This window comes from Xyrauchen texanus, chromosome 28 (assembly GCF_025860055.1).
Source record: "Xyrauchen texanus isolate HMW12.3.18 chromosome 28, RBS_HiC_50CHRs, whole genome shotgun sequence".
Classification (NCBI taxonomy): domain Eukaryota; kingdom Metazoa; phylum Chordata; class Actinopteri; order Cypriniformes; family Catostomidae; genus Xyrauchen; species Xyrauchen texanus.
In genome coordinates this window covers 37067718-37085588 of record NC_068303.1, presented here as the reverse complement: position 1 = coordinate 37085588, position 17871 = coordinate 37067718, and the positions used below count along the sequence as shown (strand labels likewise).

Below are 17871 nucleotides of genomic sequence, written 5' to 3'. Positions count from 1 at the left end.
TTACACTGTGACACATTCACCCATTCATACACACATGCACCACTGAGTAAATTGGAAATGAAAGGATTAATTCAAGAGATGGTTAAAAGGATGTGGCAAGAAATGTAGACCCAGGAGTAAAAGGGAAGACATCTATATGGAATTAAAAAAGAGGTTGGAAATGAGAGAGTAGTTTGTGGCACTGGCAAATTATGGGATGACACAGTAATTTCATGACTCCGTATTGGACACACTGCATTGAACCAGTCACTATTTAAGATAGGAAAGCATAACAGTGGACTGTGCAATAATTGTGAATTACCGGAAACTGTTGAACATATTCTATTAGAATGCATAGGTTATTACAAAGAATGATCTCAGCTCAGAGATGGTAAAGCCATATCCAAAGGGATAAATAGTTTAACATTACATAACTTACTGAATAACAATTCAAAAGTGACTAAGGCTGTATTAGATTACCTAAAAACAACAGGTCTGATTAGAAGAATATAACATCAAGTCCTTATGTGGAAATAATATGATATTCAGATTAAACAAGTAGATTTCAGATAGGGTTTCCCCCCTCCTCTCGTTTCCATCTTTTTATTTTATTCTTCATCAAGGCCTCACACTCCATCCCAGTAGGTGACGGAAATGCACCTAAACTGGTTTGCCAACCGCCAAGAAATCCAAAGAAGAAGACGAAGCATACGTCATGGCGTCACTTCTCGTTGCAATTGGCGTTGCCGGAGCGCCATGTTGGTGCAAACAAAAGATACAACTTCAGTGCTTTCAAAAGAATTCGTAACAGGCTGAAAACGATGGCGGAATATACAATGCTGCTCAGCTTTTCATAAACCGGAGCTCTTCATAATGCCTTTGTAAGTATCTCGCTGGAGTTTAAACACGAATGTGATTAGAGTAAACACGTTGTCTGGGGCCTAATGTCACGAATCAAACCCAAAGTCGACACGTTCATTAAAGCACTTTTTTAGCGCTTCAGTTTCTTAAGTGTTCATTTTGACAGCAAACTTCTCTGTATGCAGTTCTTAATGCAATAAAAAAAACAACATCAGGTCATCAGATGCAGAGATAAAGTTTATAGTATACACGCCAGCTTGTATGCACACACATTGAAATCTAATTTGCGTTCATGGGCTTGTTTAACTTTGTGCAGACATGTAGATCATTAGTTTACTGTTGATTTAGGCCAGTGACCTCCTGTTAATACTCTATAAGGGGGTGTTCACACCGACTCGTTCCAAAGCAGGTGTAGCGTAGCAGGTGTCTTGAGGCACGTTATATAAGGGTGAACCACTTGACACGACATTTATGGTTTGAGACGTGACTCAAAAGCTAAAGAGGTCCGTCAGATGCATGTGTAAATTAACAAGTAAAGACCTCACAGATTGAACGCAAGAACGTGAATCTCGCCCAAGACAACAGTTCAAATAAGCTTAGTCCTTTTGCTCCTGTTAATGGGCTATGTTTGCCCCGTGTGACTGATTTTCAGGGCAATTTTTATGCGTATGTTCTCGTAACACGCAGCAAATCACTTACATTTAATTAATTTAAATGTTCACTGTAAACTATGCATAGAACAGAGTATTAGGAAACAAAAGTTAGAGAAAATAAAAACCCTGAGGAATTTAGGGGGTTTTTGTCACCACATTGTAAATAGCTGGGAAATATTCTAAATTCAATTGTATTTTTTATTTTTTTTTAAACAATGAGCCCTGGTTAATAAAAAAGAAGTGGCATAGTAGCCTCAATCCGGGTGGCAGGGGACAGATCTCCAGCGGGTGGAGGACCTAGCGGGTGTTGAGGCTCACGCTGTTCTCTGCGGCATCCACACACAACTCTCCAAGCGCCCCACCGAGAGCGAGAACCACATTATAGCGACTACAAGGAGGTTAACCTAGCGTGATACCCACCCTAGCAACCGGGCCAATTGGCTGCTTAGGAAGCCTGACTGATTCACTCAACACGCCCTGGATTCGAACTTGCGACTCCAGGTGTAGTAGGAAGCGTCTTCACCAGCTTCCCAGGCCCCTGCCCTGGTTCATTTTTTACAACAATCAGTCTTCAAAATATTCTTCTGAGAGTGCTGGATAAGGAGCTTTTATCTCCCTAATATCCTCTTAATTTTAACATTGCGTGTTTTTGGAAACAAAAACAAAACACTAATGAAATATGGTTAATCTGTGACGTCTCGTCGGAATTACTGTAATTACAAGATGACAACTTTCATTTTCTACTCGTATGATCACATCCTCTTAGTTATAAATGATTTATTTCTATGTCAATACTCTTTTAATACCAAAATGGATCCATGTACATGTTGTTGATGAGTCAAATATTTAATCAATACATTGATTAATCTCTGTTGTTTTGCTAAATATTTAAGAAATAAGGAAGCACATCAGAAAACATTGTCTATAATAAAATTACATTTAAATCTATAACATGTTGAAGTTACCTAACTACTAGATCCTGATTTTTGAGATTAAATCGGTATCGTATCAGAGGGGATAATTCACTGATCACGATATGGTGGCTGATATAGTTCATTTTTGAGCTGGAATGAAAACAGACCTTTTCTATGTAGTTTGTGCACCGATTTTGCTAGGGCTGCCCCCGACTAAAGATTTTCCTAGTCGACTTGTAGGCATTAATTTAAGCCATTAGTCGTCTAGTCGCAAGTTTATTATATTAATTTAATTACTTAAATATATATTTATATTGGAGGGCATCAGAAAATGGTTTGAGTTCCAGGGCTGAGAAAGAATGTTATAAGTAACATTGCTAACACTGTTCTACATTACAGAGAAATACTAAAGCATAATAATGAGCCTTTAAAATATACATTTTAAAAATGCTCGCATCAAGCAAGCCGCTGCAAAAGCGGTAATGATCCTGAATGTGTCAGAAAAACCAGCAAGGAGACTGTCTGAACATTTTGTTAATTATTAGAGAGAAATGCAGATTAGGGTTGTGCCTACAGATGATGAACTCTGGGATCGACGATGGTCAGAGTGATCACCAATAGCGGTCGACTGATTAATCGGCCGGCCGATTATCCAAGTATATCAAGCCGATTATGAGGCAGGCGCATCTGTGGGCAGCCTAGTGTTGTTGTGGAACACGTGTTTGACGCACGCTGCCCCTAGAGTCATTTTCCAGCAGAGTGAGCAGACCTCATCCAGTGCCTAAGGAAGGAGCTAAGTTCCTTGGAGAAAACGGTAAGGATTAAATTCGTATAACTTCTTTATATTTAATTAAAAACTTTTGATATGTTACTGCCAACTTCGAGAAAAAACGCGACATGACGTTCGGTCTACTTTGGATATTGATAGCGTAGTTGAAGTTGCATTATCACAGCAGAAGGGTTGCTATCATGTCACAATAAGTAAGCAAGAATTTTGCAATTACAGACAGTGAATCTGACACTTTTATTTGTTTTGTTTGTGTGTCTTATATTTGAGAGGGTTGTCACTCAATGCAGAGAAATAAGTAATAAAAAAAGATACCAACGCACTATAGGCTAGTGAAGGACTAGCTTTGGTAAGCTCGGACGTTATCGGTTCTGTTGTCGGTACTGGAGAAATTAAGAAAAAACATTTATTATTGCTATAAAGAGAAAGTTATTTTAACTCGCCAGCCATTTCTATGTATAATAATATGAAACCATTCGTCTGTGATGCAGTTTAGCTATTCGCAGTCAGAGAGAGAGATCTCGCTGACGCGGTGACACAGCGAGCACAACACAGCCCTGCTAAATGAGTGACAGAACGAAACATTCAAACGTAGCCTGGTTTAGATCTGTGATTATTAGTCTGATTTTATTTTAGATTTCGCCTTCCAAAGATTATAAAAATAATATTTATACATAAGCTGCATTCTGTCTAGAACAATTTCCTTCCCTTCACAGCGGTGCACTGACATTTCTCCCTAAAACTCAAACTTAACGTCAGAATCAGCACGATCGGTGATTGTTGTAAAATGCAGTCTAGCTACTGTTGCTAAATTGCGGGACGCATTTAATAATAAAAAGAGCGCAAGAGAGACCGTTCCCAAGGCGGCGGGCGCTCCGAAACAGACCGCAACGAGACAAGCAAAGTATAGGCTACTTCGAGTTTCATGTGCGCGTCTAAACGATCAACTATACACAAAAATGTCAAAACGACCGTCTTGGAGATTCACTTAAACACAGTTTATGTCTTAAATGGATGTAGTTATGGAAATAGTTGGGAGAAAATATGCTGCATCAGGAGCCTATTATATCTGAACTCGGTCTTAAAGGGGAAGCTGTCTAATAAACATGCTGACGATTGAGCCATTACTGCGAATCAAACAACAAAAGGCAAAGAGAAAATCACTTACAGCTCTTGAATGAATAACTTCTGCATTAATAAGCATTAATCTAGCTATGATAAACTATGCAGTGTTATTTTAGAATTGATTACTTTATTAGATTTCTTTTTAGATCATACCTGAACAGTAATATTAGTAGACGTTCCTGAAATTAAATCACTGTGCCTATAATAACGTTTATCTTTGTTTAAAATATATATCTTTGTTTAAAATATATATATATATATAACAAAAAGAACCGTTAAGAATACCGTTGAAGTACCGGATCGATAAGCAGTATCGGTAAGAGTAGTAATACCATTAAAACCTTAACGATACCCATCCGTAGTTATGCCTGTGCTTCTCTTGGATGCTCTGAATATTGGATTAAGTGTCTGGATTGCCCCTTAATTAAAGCTGCATTTGGATCTCAACCTTCGTGTCTTGGAGCAGTTCGTAACACCTGCTTTGTTTATTTAATATATTTGTTATACATTATTTATACAATATGTTTTTACATTATACATTTTTAATTTAAGTCTACAAGTGCAGATTGGTCAAGTGTTCAATAAATGTATTTGTTGAGAAATTTTGTCTATCTTAAGTAATTATTTGTGTTACATTTTATCTTTCAAATAAAAGGTTCAAATAAGAGATTAAAAACAAGCACATATCGGCCAAAATAAATGGGCAGCATTAATCGGCCGACCCGGATTTCAAAAGATCGGCATCGGCCTGAAAAAACCAATATCGGTCGACCTCTAATCACCAATACCTGATGCCTTTGATGTCAAGAAGATATTTATCTAGTTTTCCAATGTATTCAATTATTATTATTAGGCTATTATTATTATCAAATTAATATTACAAGTAATTTGCCCATAGAGACACAGACAGCGCTTGAAGAAACACTATTATATTATTAAGAACAGATGACGGATCCGCCATCTATGCGCATGTATGATGCACTGATACGGAGGTGTGCAGTCTCGTGGAACACATGCATGTAAAAGGTTCTTTGTCTTACTTTTTTTTTTTTTTTTTTTGCTAGACCTGTATCGTCTATGAGTGCTGCAAATTACCACAGACATCTCAGCTCAGGATGTCTTCAGTTCACTTTATTTCCACAGAACAGCTCATTGTGACCACAACACGTTCACCTCGAACCATGATTTATATTTCAGTGATTATTATCATCATTATGATTTTTTCATTAATAATTGTTTTTATGTCTTCATTTGTGTAAGTAATTGTCCGCCATGATGTTAAGACAGATTCTTGCCTGACGGTAAATGGAAAGGTGTGTGTGTGTATGTATGTATGTATATATATATATATATATATATATATATATATATATATATATATATATAATTTATCACTTCATTATTTTAATTGCTTTTTCATTTCGTTTGGAGTGCAATTTGAATTTAGATATGTTTAGATATTTAAGTTTTTTGTTTTTTAAATAAATAAAATTTTCAATGCAAGAGTATTCACCGATCCCTAAGCCCAGGGGTTGCCGATGCAATTGGATTTTGCGAGATAGATATATATATATATTTATATAAAATGTGTTTGAGGGAACAAAACAAATTAATTTACACACATGATGTATTTTCCTGGATAACGATATGCCAAACTGGTAGAGAATGCACAGAATGATGTAGGTTCTTTGCCAGAGAGATGCTGCACACAATTGAATTGCACTTATTTTTTTTCCCATTTCATTTGAATTTTTAGTTAAAATAAATTAAAAATAAAGTTCTTAGCTTGAAATCAAGGTGTCTTGCTTTATTGTGTAGGTTTAACCCTAACCCTAATCGTTTTTCTGCTATCAATCAAAACATGGTCGACCAAGACTCCTCTCATCGACTAACCTTTGGTCGACTATCAGGGGGAGGCCCTAGATTTTACACCGATATGGCTATGCAAAGGTACTCCGAAGGCTGCTTTATTAAACAAAATTTTTTATCAAAGAATATTTGACATTATACATTGGCAATGAATTCTAGAATTGGACCCTGAGAAAAAAAAGAATTAATAGAAATACAAGAAATGGCTAAATAAACATCAGTAGTGTATGTTCACAATCCGTCAATGGCTGACCATTTAAATAAAGAATAAATAAAATAAAAAGCTAAATAAACATCATACTGTTTAGTATAAGTTAAATGCTGACTATTTTAATACTGCCAGTCAATTATTGGCAGGTTGTAAAACAAGAAGCATTTACACCTGTCGAGTCAAGAGATAAACAGCAACAGTGGTGTTACACTGTATTCAGCTATACAAGTCCACAGGAAACTTTCAATGGTGGAAAACCAGACATTTAAATATAACATTTTGTAAATGTAATGAATTGAATTGTTCAGTTGAAGGGGGTACCAAACTGTGAATCCTGAACAAAACAGTTTGGTGAATACATGTTTACGCATTAGCGTCCGCTCAGCTGACATGCAATGAAAGTAGCATGTTAGCTAGTTAGCTATAAGCTCGTTGTCATGGAGAGGAAAAGATGGATTTAATTTACTTTCCAGCATTGCCTTTCACCAACTATGTAACAACATGAAATCAACACTCAACAGACACAATCCACCACCTGTTGTCTGCTGAGCTGCAAAAAGATGCTCTGATGTTTACCTTTCAATCTGTTACATTACTTATTGCACTGACAAGCTATTGCTGGCTAACATAACACAAATATGTGATAAATATGGTTGTCAGGGACAGGGTTAATGTTATATTAGTTATTTTGAAAAGGGAAAATTATGGGATAATGTATTACTTTCCAGTAATATATTTCAAAAACTAGTTAACATCTTACCGAGAAGACACCTCTTAACTCCATACCGCTTAACTCCACACTGTTTGCAGAACCCTCAGCTCTGTAAACAATGGAGCCGGAGCGCACTCTGCTGGACAAATTATGTAACGACACCAACTTTAAATTACCCCAAGCATTGTTTTCTGCATTATATGTTCTGAAAAAAGTTTTCATATCTGCGCATATCGGAAAACATATATGCAGATACGATATATCTGTGAAAGGATAAATTGGTCGGGCACGTATAACTACTTTTTAACTCTTAAAGGCTGCAATCATTTTGGTTGTTTTACAAAGATGTGACAGTCAAATAGGAGAAAATGGCATTACATTAGTGATTACAAGTTTGACAAAGATATGAACAATACTTGGAAAATCGTAATGATGATAATTTTGTCAATTTTGAAGAGTTTCCTGTGAAAGAACAGAACAGAAATCGGGAAGGTGAATAAAAACAAAAAGGCATAAAGACACAGCCTATGTTATCATATATAACTTCTAGAGCATCTATGATTATGCAAAGACAACTTTTCCCTCTTGAAATGTGTTTTTAATGTAAATTGTATGAAAAAGAAAATAATTTAGCCAAAATTGCAACCACAATATCTATATATAAAACGTATTTAAAAAAAATCCACAATATTATTATTTATTTATTTTTGTCCATATTGCACCTGCATAGCCCTACAAACAATGCAAGTGAATGGGGATTGGGGCTATTGAGCTCCATAAATGACAAAAAAGCAACATAAAATGATCATAGAAGTAGTCTATGTGATTTATATGATTGTATTCCAAGTCTTTAAAAAAAAAAGCAAGTTTAGCTGTGACATTTAATCCTTGAGATAGTTTAGATTTTTTTATGTATTGGCTTTTGTCCTCTTTGTAGTAATGCTTTCAGGGAATCAGCTGGTTCAGTCACTGGTTATCTGATGTTCAAAATATTGACTGATGCCACCATAAAGGCTGCACAAGTTTCAGTAAGGTCTAATAATGATTTTTTTAAATTTTTTTTTCAGTCCAATTACCAATCAGGTGCAAACAGCCCAGCAGACCCCAAAGCACTATGGGATCACGTCTCCCATCAGCCTGGCACAACCGAAAGAGGCCGATCTGGTGTTCACGCGGAAGCTGACGGAGACGCTCCGACCTTTTGGAGTTTTTGAGGAGGAGCTGGAACTGCAGCGGAGGTACTTTACTGAATTTCATGTGTATAGGACAGATGTGTTTGCGTCTGAGACCGTTAGTTAAAATATGTTGTCTAATATGTTTCTTTTGCCCACAGAATCCTAGTGCTTGGAAAGTTAAATACATTGGTTGCGGTGTGGATCCGTGAAGTCAGTGAAACCAAGGTATTTTTATGTCCCTTCATTTACAAGGCATAAATAAGCATGTATGATTAACCACTCATAGACACCGACTCTTGACTGTTTTTATATATTTGCAGAATATTCCAGCTTCAGTGATTGAAAATGTTGGTGGAAAAATCTTCACATTTGGATCCTACAGGCTTGGAGTTCATACCAAGGGTACGTTTTTAATAGACCAGTGCTACAAATATACGGAGTGCATCTATAATATCTCTTCCGCTAACTTAGACATCTCGTTGTGTAGTCTCATGTGGTCCTATGTTGGTCCTTTGTTGTTTTTATGTAGCACCATGGTCTTGGAGGAACGTTGTCTCGTTTTGCTGTGTACTGTACTAACTGTATATGGTTGAAACGACAATAAAAACCACTTGACTTGACTCATGTGTAGGTGCTGATATTGATGCTCTCTGCGTGGCCCCCCGTCATTTGGAGAGAACTGACTTCTTTTCCTCCTTTTATGAGAAGTTAAAGGAGCATGAGGAAGTGAAAGACCTGCGGGTATGGTGACGCCTGTAAATGATGTGTACACATACAACGTTTGCACGTTCTATGCGGCTTTCCAATTGATATTTACTTTTGCCCTCTAGGCAGTGGAGGAAGCATTTGTTCCTGTGATAAAGCTGTCCTTTGATGGCATTGAGGTATTTCTAAAAACCCTTCCTTGTACTGTATATATTGTTGTTAAAAAACATTTTTTTGGGCAATTTTATGTACAAGGAGTTGATTTTTATTTAAACAGATTTCAGCCTTTTTGTTATTGTTATGGTCACATTAAAACTGACTTGGAAACTTTTACCAGACCTTCATCGTTTAATTTTTGTACTTTTCAAATACACTTTATGTATATTTTTGATTGTTTTAGCCTTTTCCCCAAACAAGACTTTCAATCTTAAACTATAAAAATCCATTATTAAAATACAAATGATTACATATTTAAAATTTTGATCATCTAAACCGAGGAATGAGTATTTATTGAGTGAAAATGAAACTTTTTCAAAAATAAGACTGTTCCACAGTTGTGGCGAAATTTCCACCACACCAAATAATTTTTAATAATATATATATATATATATATATATACACACACACACACGTTCTATTTGACAGTAAAAAACGTTTTTAACCGATAAAATGTCCTAATGTCCCACAAGGCAAAATATTAACAGGAAGCGTTAGGTGGTACTTTAGTTGATGAAACAAATGCACAGCATGACACCATCCCAATGATTACAGCCCTTCACTTCCACAGAGGTCGAATCTTTCCTGAACCTTGTGGAACTTCTCATTTCAGAAAAATTACATTAAAACAGTCTTCCGTTGCTGTCTTCTGGAGGAGCTTTTATGCCATGAAAAATCAGAGGAAAATAGTCAAAAATAAAGACTCAAGAAAATTAGCCAAGGTGAGAATTTACACGACATAACTAGGGGTAGGCGATATGACAGAAACCTTACATCACGATACGAGTAACTTTATATTATGATAATTATATACAGCTCTGGACCACTGCAAAATGATCAGTTTCTCTGGATTTATTATTTGTAGGTATGTGTTTGAGTAAAATGAACAATTTTGTTTAGTCTAAAAAGTACTGACAACATTCTTTCCAAATGTAGAATATAGATATTGTCATTTAGAGCATTTTTGGCAGAAAATGACAACTGGTCAAAATTACAAAAAAGATGCAGTGTTTTCAGACCTGGAATAATGCTAAGAAAACAAGTTCACATTCATTTTTAAACAACACAATGCTAATGTTATACCTTCAATCAATGCTTGGTGGAATAACTCTGGCTTTATGCCACTACTGCCGCAAAAATTCAAGCAGCTTGGCTTTGTTTGATGGCCATCCATCTTCCTCTTGATCACATTCCAGTGGTTTTCAATGGGGTTCAGGTCTGGAGATTGGGCTGGCCATTAGGGCTGAAAGATTAGAATAAAAAATTGTTAAATAGTCGTTTGATCTCATTTATCGTCACATTAGATCATATGAAACTCTAACAATGAAACGAGAAGATCACAGCAGCTCACGCCTGACTGAGGAGAGGAAGAAAACACATGTCCAGAACAGCTTCAGGTGATGTAGATCACAAAAAATAATGGATTTATAATCTAAAAATGCAAAATAAGGAAATATAGAAGCACTGTCATCTGGCTTTCCACTCTCCACAAAACCTGCATGTAAGAGCATCTAAAAAGCAAACAACTTGTCGTTATATCTCTAATGCATCCTTTATTAAAGTTCAAATAATAAGTGCATCATAAACTACAAAAATGGCATGAAGGTGGAGAGATTGAAACTGCACCCAACTGAGGCACCCTCTGTTGCGGGGTTACCCGTCCCTCATGCGCGTTTGCTGTAGCTAGATTAATAACTTGTTGATTCGTATTGAATCATAATATACTGTAGCCTGTGTGTCACGTTTGTCTTTTTTGGCCTGTTTTCCAAAAATAATATCTAAAACTCCTTTCAAACAATGTACATTTCAATTAGTAGCTATACTGCAGAAGAAAATATCTAAAAACATCCTACTTGAAACAAGATACATTTATCTGAGAAGCTACATATAAGATATTTAGACTTGCTTTTAGAGAATATGTGGAAAACAATGGAAAACAAGACAAACTCTTGATTACAATAGTTTTTTGGCAGTGAATTTTTACTGAATTAAACTTTTTTTTTTTTTCTTGGAATTCAGTGAATGTCATTTAGAGATATTTTTAAAAGATTATTTTTTCCTCTTTATTGTTAGTAAGCTTGTTTAATACAACCTTTTATGTCTAGGCACTAGCTGAATTGTCGGTTAAGAGCTAATGATTAATCGTTGCAATAATCAACCGACTTGTCGAATAATCGCTCTAATAATCGTTAGATTAGTCAATTATCAAAATAATCAGTAGTTGCAGCCCTACTGGCCATGACGGTGTCTTGAACCTACATCCACACCTTGATTGACCTGGCTGTGTGACATGGAGCATGGTCCAGCTGGAAAAAAAAACTATCCTCAGAGTTGGGGAACATTGTCAGAGCAGATGCAGGCAAGTTTTCTTGTACGTGGCTTGATTCATGCATCCTTCACAAAGACTAATCTCCCCAATTCCAGCCTTGTTGAAGCACCCCCAGATCATCACTGATCCTCCAGCTGGTCATCTAATGTTTAGATGGAGACCTAGAGAGGCCTTCAAGCCACAGTCTCTCGCACCCACTGTGAAATTTGGTAGAGGAATGGTGCTTTAGCAAGGCTGGAATCGGGCAGATTCCGCTTTGTGAAGGACGCATGAACCAAGCCATGTACAAGGTTATCCTGGAAAAAACTTGCTTCCTTCTGCTCTGACAATGTTCCCCAACTCTGAGGATTGTCTTTTCCAGCAGGACAATGTGCCATGCCACACAGCCAGGTCAATCAAAGTGTGGATGGAGGAGCCAGACCTGAACCTCATTGAAAACCTCTGGAATGTGATGAAGAGGAATTTGAATGGTCACAAGTCATCAAACAAAGCCGAGCTGCATAAGAAGTGTGGCATAAAGTCACCCATCAGTAATGTGAAAAACTGGTAGAGAGCATGCCAAGATGCATGAAAGCTGTGATTGAAAATCAGGGTTATTCCACCAAATATTGATTTCTGAACTCTTGCTAAGTTAAAGACTAGTATTGTGTTGATTAAAAATGAATATGAACTTGTTTTCTTTGCATTGTTTGAGGTCTGAAAACACAGCATATTTTTTGATATTTTGACCAGTTGTCATTTTCTGAAAATAAATACTCTAAATTACAGTATTTTTATTTGGAATTTGGGTGAAATGTTGTCAGTACTTTATAGAATAAAACAAAAATTTTCATTTTACTCTCACATACCTATAAATAGTAAATCCAGAGAAACTGATAATTTTGTGGTTGTCTTTTATTTTTTTTCAGAGCTCTGTATCACAAAGTATAGTAATTTTTTAAACCAATTAAAATTGGTTTATATATTAAATAACTATATTGTAATGCCTATTGTTTTGGGATAATCCAGTCAGAGAATTAAATACTTATATCTTTTTTCTCTTTATTTGGAACTTGACAATAATCAAAGGAAAAATAACCAAACAAAAAAAACACTCAACTTGGTTTTAAATCATTACCATAATGCAAAATTTCACATTATGCCACATTTCAATCTGATATGCTGTTGACATTAAAAAATATTTCCTCAAGAAATTGAAAAGAAGTTCTTCCCAAAGCAATTGAACAAGGAAAATAGTAGGCTAAAAACATGTATCCAGGCCTATAAAAAACGAAAATAAACACTTCTTGCAGAAAAGAACTAAAATGATGTAAACACTTCTTATAGAAAATTAATTCAAATAATTATAAACCCTTCTTGTAAAAACATAAATGACTGAAATATTCTTTGCCTTTATAATATTCTTTTGTGTGCTTCATTTTAAAGAGTTAAAATAGATTAAACCCACACCAGATGTTGCACCCGTTTTAATAGTTTGGGTGTCATCCATTTCTGTGGAGATGTTTTTTCTCTTCAGGATTTTCCCAACTTTATAAACCTCTGGCTTTTGTATGAAATGTATGCACATTTTTTTACTACTCCCTGAAAGATATTAGTGAAATAAGTGTCTCACCTGTCTCTGTAACAGTCCTAGTCTCTTTAAACCGCAAACAAAAACGTGTCCTTGGGCCGTGTTCTGATGCTTGTCAATCATTTTGCGCATCCTCATAATATTGAAGTTGCAGCAAATTGAGGCATAATGTCATTTCTATGCCATGTTCCTCATAACAGTTGTCAGTTGAGGGCACTATTTTTCTGCTGTTGTTTTTGACTACCGTTTCCACTCGTGATGGTCTTAATAAAGCTCATGTGGTATATTTGGGGTGTGGTGTTTTGGAAAAAGAGGATGTGGCTAATCCAACGGCTCAGCTTGTAGAATTGCTAAAATCGCTTGAAGCACCCTTAATGTGCAACAGAAACAATGCTTTCTGTGTCTGTTGTGTATCGTAATTAATTTATGATGGTTATCTACACTGCTTGGCCAAACAAAAGGCGCCATTTGGATTTAAATAAGCAGATACCCAAGCAGATGCTTCAATTGGTCAGGGCTAGGCTCAGCAAAGATATGCAGCAATAAAATGAAGTCAGCTGACTCTCTGAATGTACTGAATGACCAGGTTATCCCATCAATGGATTTTTTTCTTCCCTGATAGCATGGGAATATTCCAGGACGATAATACATTCAACTACTCAGCTGACTTATGGCATTTGTATGACATCTGCATAACGTTGAGCCTAGAGCTGACCAATTGAAGAATCTGCTTGGGTGTCTGCTTATTTAAATACAAACTACAGCTTTTTTGGCAGTAAGGTAGATTATGCTAGCTTGTTTGTTTTTTTAAATATATCAATATATTACTAATATTGTCAATAAATGACCTAAGCAGTCCTAAAAACTGGAATATGTGGTCATACAATGTTTACCTACAGTATCAAGTCATCGCCAATTGTTGCGTCACCGAGGTAACAACTGACGAATTTAAGTACATTCTAATCCTGATTTCTCAGCACCACACTAGGTAAAAAACAAAAAAACATAACCGCGGCAACTGGCTGGATCAGCCCGGTTCCGCAATGAGAATCATTTGGCCCAATGGCAGAAAAGCATCTTCACCCAAAAGTGAAGATTTTGTTTTATGTGTAGAATTTTTGAGGAAAACAATGAATTTAATCAATTTTGGAATAAGGCTGTAACATAACAAAATGTGCAAAAGTGAAGCGCTGTGAATACTTTCTGGATGCACTGTACATGGAATAAAAAAAAATTGGACCCAAAAGGCAAAAAAAGAAAAAACTTTAAGTAGTCTGTTCAAATAAGGCACCATATTCAAAGACTTTTGAAGCTAAATTATATATTTGTGTGAAAAATTTGTGAGACGTGAAAACCAATGGCATTTGGCAATGTTTACATCAAACCAGGCACAGTATTTCTTGATGTGCCATATTTGTATGTACTTGTATGTATTTGTAAGTGTTGTGGGGAAGACTTTCAGTGAAGAACAACTTAAATTTCAGTCTGTTTCTCAAAGTTATTTTTGTAGCTTGATAGTCCATTGGGTCACCATATGCTTTCATTGAATGGGAAATTATTATTTTGTAATAATTTAAAGAAAGTCATATGGGTTTGGAACGACATAAGAGTGAGTAAACAATAATAAATTTTTGGTTAACTATTCCTTAAATATGTTAAATGTTTGTACATGATGAAATGCCTATCAAATATGATATTAATATGAACTACTTTAGAAGTGCTAAATATTTCAATTTAGGAATGGCATACCTGATTTTATAGTATGTTTTGGTAATATGTGACAGATTGACATACTGTTTGCCCGTCTGGCGCTACAAACGATTCCAGAGAACCTGGATTTGCGAGATGATGGATTACTGAGGAACCTCGATATTCGTTGCATCCGAAGTTTGAATGGTAAGAGGTGATCTAATTAATTGCTGTGTTCATTTGCTCTTGTTTGCATGGGACATACAATGGGGTTACATGCCCTTAACTCACTTATTATATATTGCTTTACTGTTTTTCATATAATGATACATGCATATGTATTGATCAGGTTGCAGAGTGACAGATGAGATTCTTCACTTGGTGCCCAACATAGAGAATTTCAGATTGACTCTGAGAGCAATCAAACTATGGGCCAAACGTGAGTAGATGCCTGTCTGTCAGCCTTTCATTGTGTTCTGCTTATGGTAACATGCCTCAGCTGGTCTGACTGTGTGAAAACAAGCCCCACCATGACCTTAAATGACCTGTTGTGTTTGTGGGGTATTAGTGTGGTGAATTGAAGATCAGCATTGTGCATCAGGAGAATTGTTTGGCTTGCATTTGCAGCCTAGCAACCAGTAGTACACACTTTGCTTATGCTTGTGCCTTAGTAAACCATCTAGAACAATTCTTGATCAGCATTCTGGGCTTTACAAAATGGCTCAGTGGACCATAGTCAGAGTACACATCGTGTTTGATTTGATGCAAAAAAGTTTGTTCAGTCAGTGCAATATTTTCTACTGTTGTATAATGTTGTGAAGATTTGATATGACCTTAAAAAAGTACAACGTATTAAATAGCCTTGCTTTCATTCCGTTAATATAAAATATTGACTACAGTAAGGTTCATTCCTATTAGATGAGTACATTTCTTACTGTAAATTACAGATCTACTAGTGTTGGGCGGTATTATTAAAAAGATTCTATATCACGATATGAGTAATTTTATTTCACAGTAACAGTATACTCTACTATATAAAACATTTACATTTACATATAGTCATTTAGCAGACACTTTTATCCAAAGCGACTTTCAAATGAGGAACATAGCAAGCAATTTGTCATACATAGTTCAACAACATCTACAGTTTTGTACTGCCAAGCTCTCAATGTGGCTGGAGTACAGTAGTATAGGTCTTAGCGCAGAAGCACCTATACTATACTGTGCAAGTTAGCTTCAATAGTAAGTGCAGTTAGTATGGATTGGTTAAGTGCTCGTGGAACAGATGTGTTTTCAGCAGGTTCTTGAATGTTGAGATGTATCAGCAGATCGTGTGGATGTTGGAAGCTCAGTCCACCACAGTGGAACAGAGAAAGTGTAAGATTGTGACATAGACTTGGAACCTTTTTGTGATGGGACCACCTGGCACGACTCGTTCATAAATCACAGTTGGAGCATAGACCTGAAGATGTGAATTGAAGTAAGAGGATGCAGATGCATTGGCTGTCCTGAAGGCCAGAGTCAAAGCCTTGAATTTGATGCAGGTAGCTAGAGGTGAAGCCAGTGAAGGGAAATCAAGATCGGGGTGACATGAGGCCTTTTTGGCTGATTGAAGACCAGATGCGCTGCTGTATTCTGGACCACCTGCAGTGGCTTAATTGTTAGTTGGGAGGCCAGCCAACAAAGCATCATAGTAGTCCAGTCTTGAAATGACCAGAGCTTGGATCAGGAGCTGTGCAGCATATTCAGACATAAAAGGTCTGATTTTCCTGATGTTGTAGAACACAAATCTGCAAGACCTGGCGGTTGATATATACAGTGGGTACGGAAAGTATTCAGACCCTCTTAAATTTTTCACTCTTTGTTATATTGCAGCCATTTGCTAAAATCATTTAAGTTCATTTTTTTTCCTCATTATTGTACACACAGCACCCCATATTGACAGAAAAACACAGAATTGTTGACATTTTGGCACATTTATTAAAAAAGAAAAACTGAAATATCACATGGTCCTAAGTATTCAGACCCTTTGCTGTGACACTCATATATTTAACTCGGGTGCTTCCCATTTCTTCTGATCATCCTTGAGATGGTTCTACACCTTCAATTGAGTCTAGCTGTGTTTGATTATACTGATTGGACTTGATTAGGAAAGCCACACACCTGTCTATATAAGACCTTACAGCTCACAGTGCATGTCAGAGCAAATGAGAACTCAGAGCTCAGAGACAGAATTGTGGCAAGGCACAGATCTGGCCAAGGTTACAAAAAAATTTCTGCTGCCCTTAAGGTTCATAAGAGCACAGTGGCCTCCATAATCCTTAAATGGAAGACGTTTGGGACGACCAGAACCCTTCCTAGAGCTGGCCGTCTGGCCAAACTGAGCTATCGGGGGGAGAAGAGCCTTGGTGAGAGAGGTAAAGAAGAACCCAATGATCACTGTGGCTGAGCTCCAGAGATGCAGTCGGGAGATGGGAGAAAGTTGTAGTAAGTCAACCATCACTGCAGCCATCCACCAGTCGGGGCTTTATGGCAGAGTGGCCCGACGGAAGCCTCTCCTCAGTGCAAGACACATGAAAGCCCGCATGGAGTTTGCTAAAAAACACCTGAAGGACTCCAAGATGGTGATAAATAAGATTCTCTGGTCTGATGAGACCAAGATAGAACTTTTTGGCCTTAATTCTAAGCGGTATGTGTGGAGAAAACCAGGCACTGCTCATCACCTGTCCAATACAGTCTCAACAGTGAAGCATGGTGGTGGCAGCATCATGCTGTGGGGGTATTTTTCAGCTGCAGGGACAGGACGACTGGTTGCAATCGAGGGAAAGACGAATGTGGCCAAGTACAGGGATATCCTGGACGAAAACCTTCTCCAGAGTGCTCTGGACCTCAGACTGGGCCGAAGGTTCACCTTCCAACAAGACAATGACCCTAAGCACACCGCTAAAATAACGAAGGAGTGGCTTCACAACAACTCCGTGACTGTTCTTGAATGGCCCAGCCAGATCCCTGACTTAAACCCAATTGAGCATCTCTGGAGAGACCTGAAAATGGCTGTCCACCAACGTTTACCATC

General features: G+C 36.9%; 1 protein-coding gene across 4 annotated transcripts in view; it reads left to right on the top strand.

Moving 5' to 3' along the window:
- The first annotated feature begins 705 nt into the window (after nt 1-705).
- Nucleotides 706-17871, top strand: part of LOC127621782 (poly(A) polymerase type 3-like) — a 39332-nt gene continuing 22166 nt past the window's right edge. For all 4 annotated transcript variants that reach the window (XM_052095504.1, XM_052095503.1, XM_052095502.1 and 1 more), the window contains exons 1-8: nt 706-860; nt 8179-8349; nt 8445-8511; nt 8607-8688; nt 8918-9027; nt 9117-9170; nt 14891-15002; nt 15145-15234. In XM_052095504.1, the coding sequence (XP_051951464.1) occupies nt 853-860; nt 8179-8349; nt 8445-8511; nt 8607-8688; nt 8918-9027; nt 9117-9170; nt 14891-15002; nt 15145-15234 (694 nt within the window). In that variant the 5' untranslated portion in view covers nt 706-852. The remainder of the gene's footprint in view (nt 861-8178; nt 8350-8444; nt 8512-8606; nt 8689-8917; nt 9028-9116; nt 9171-14890; nt 15003-15144; nt 15235-17871) is intronic.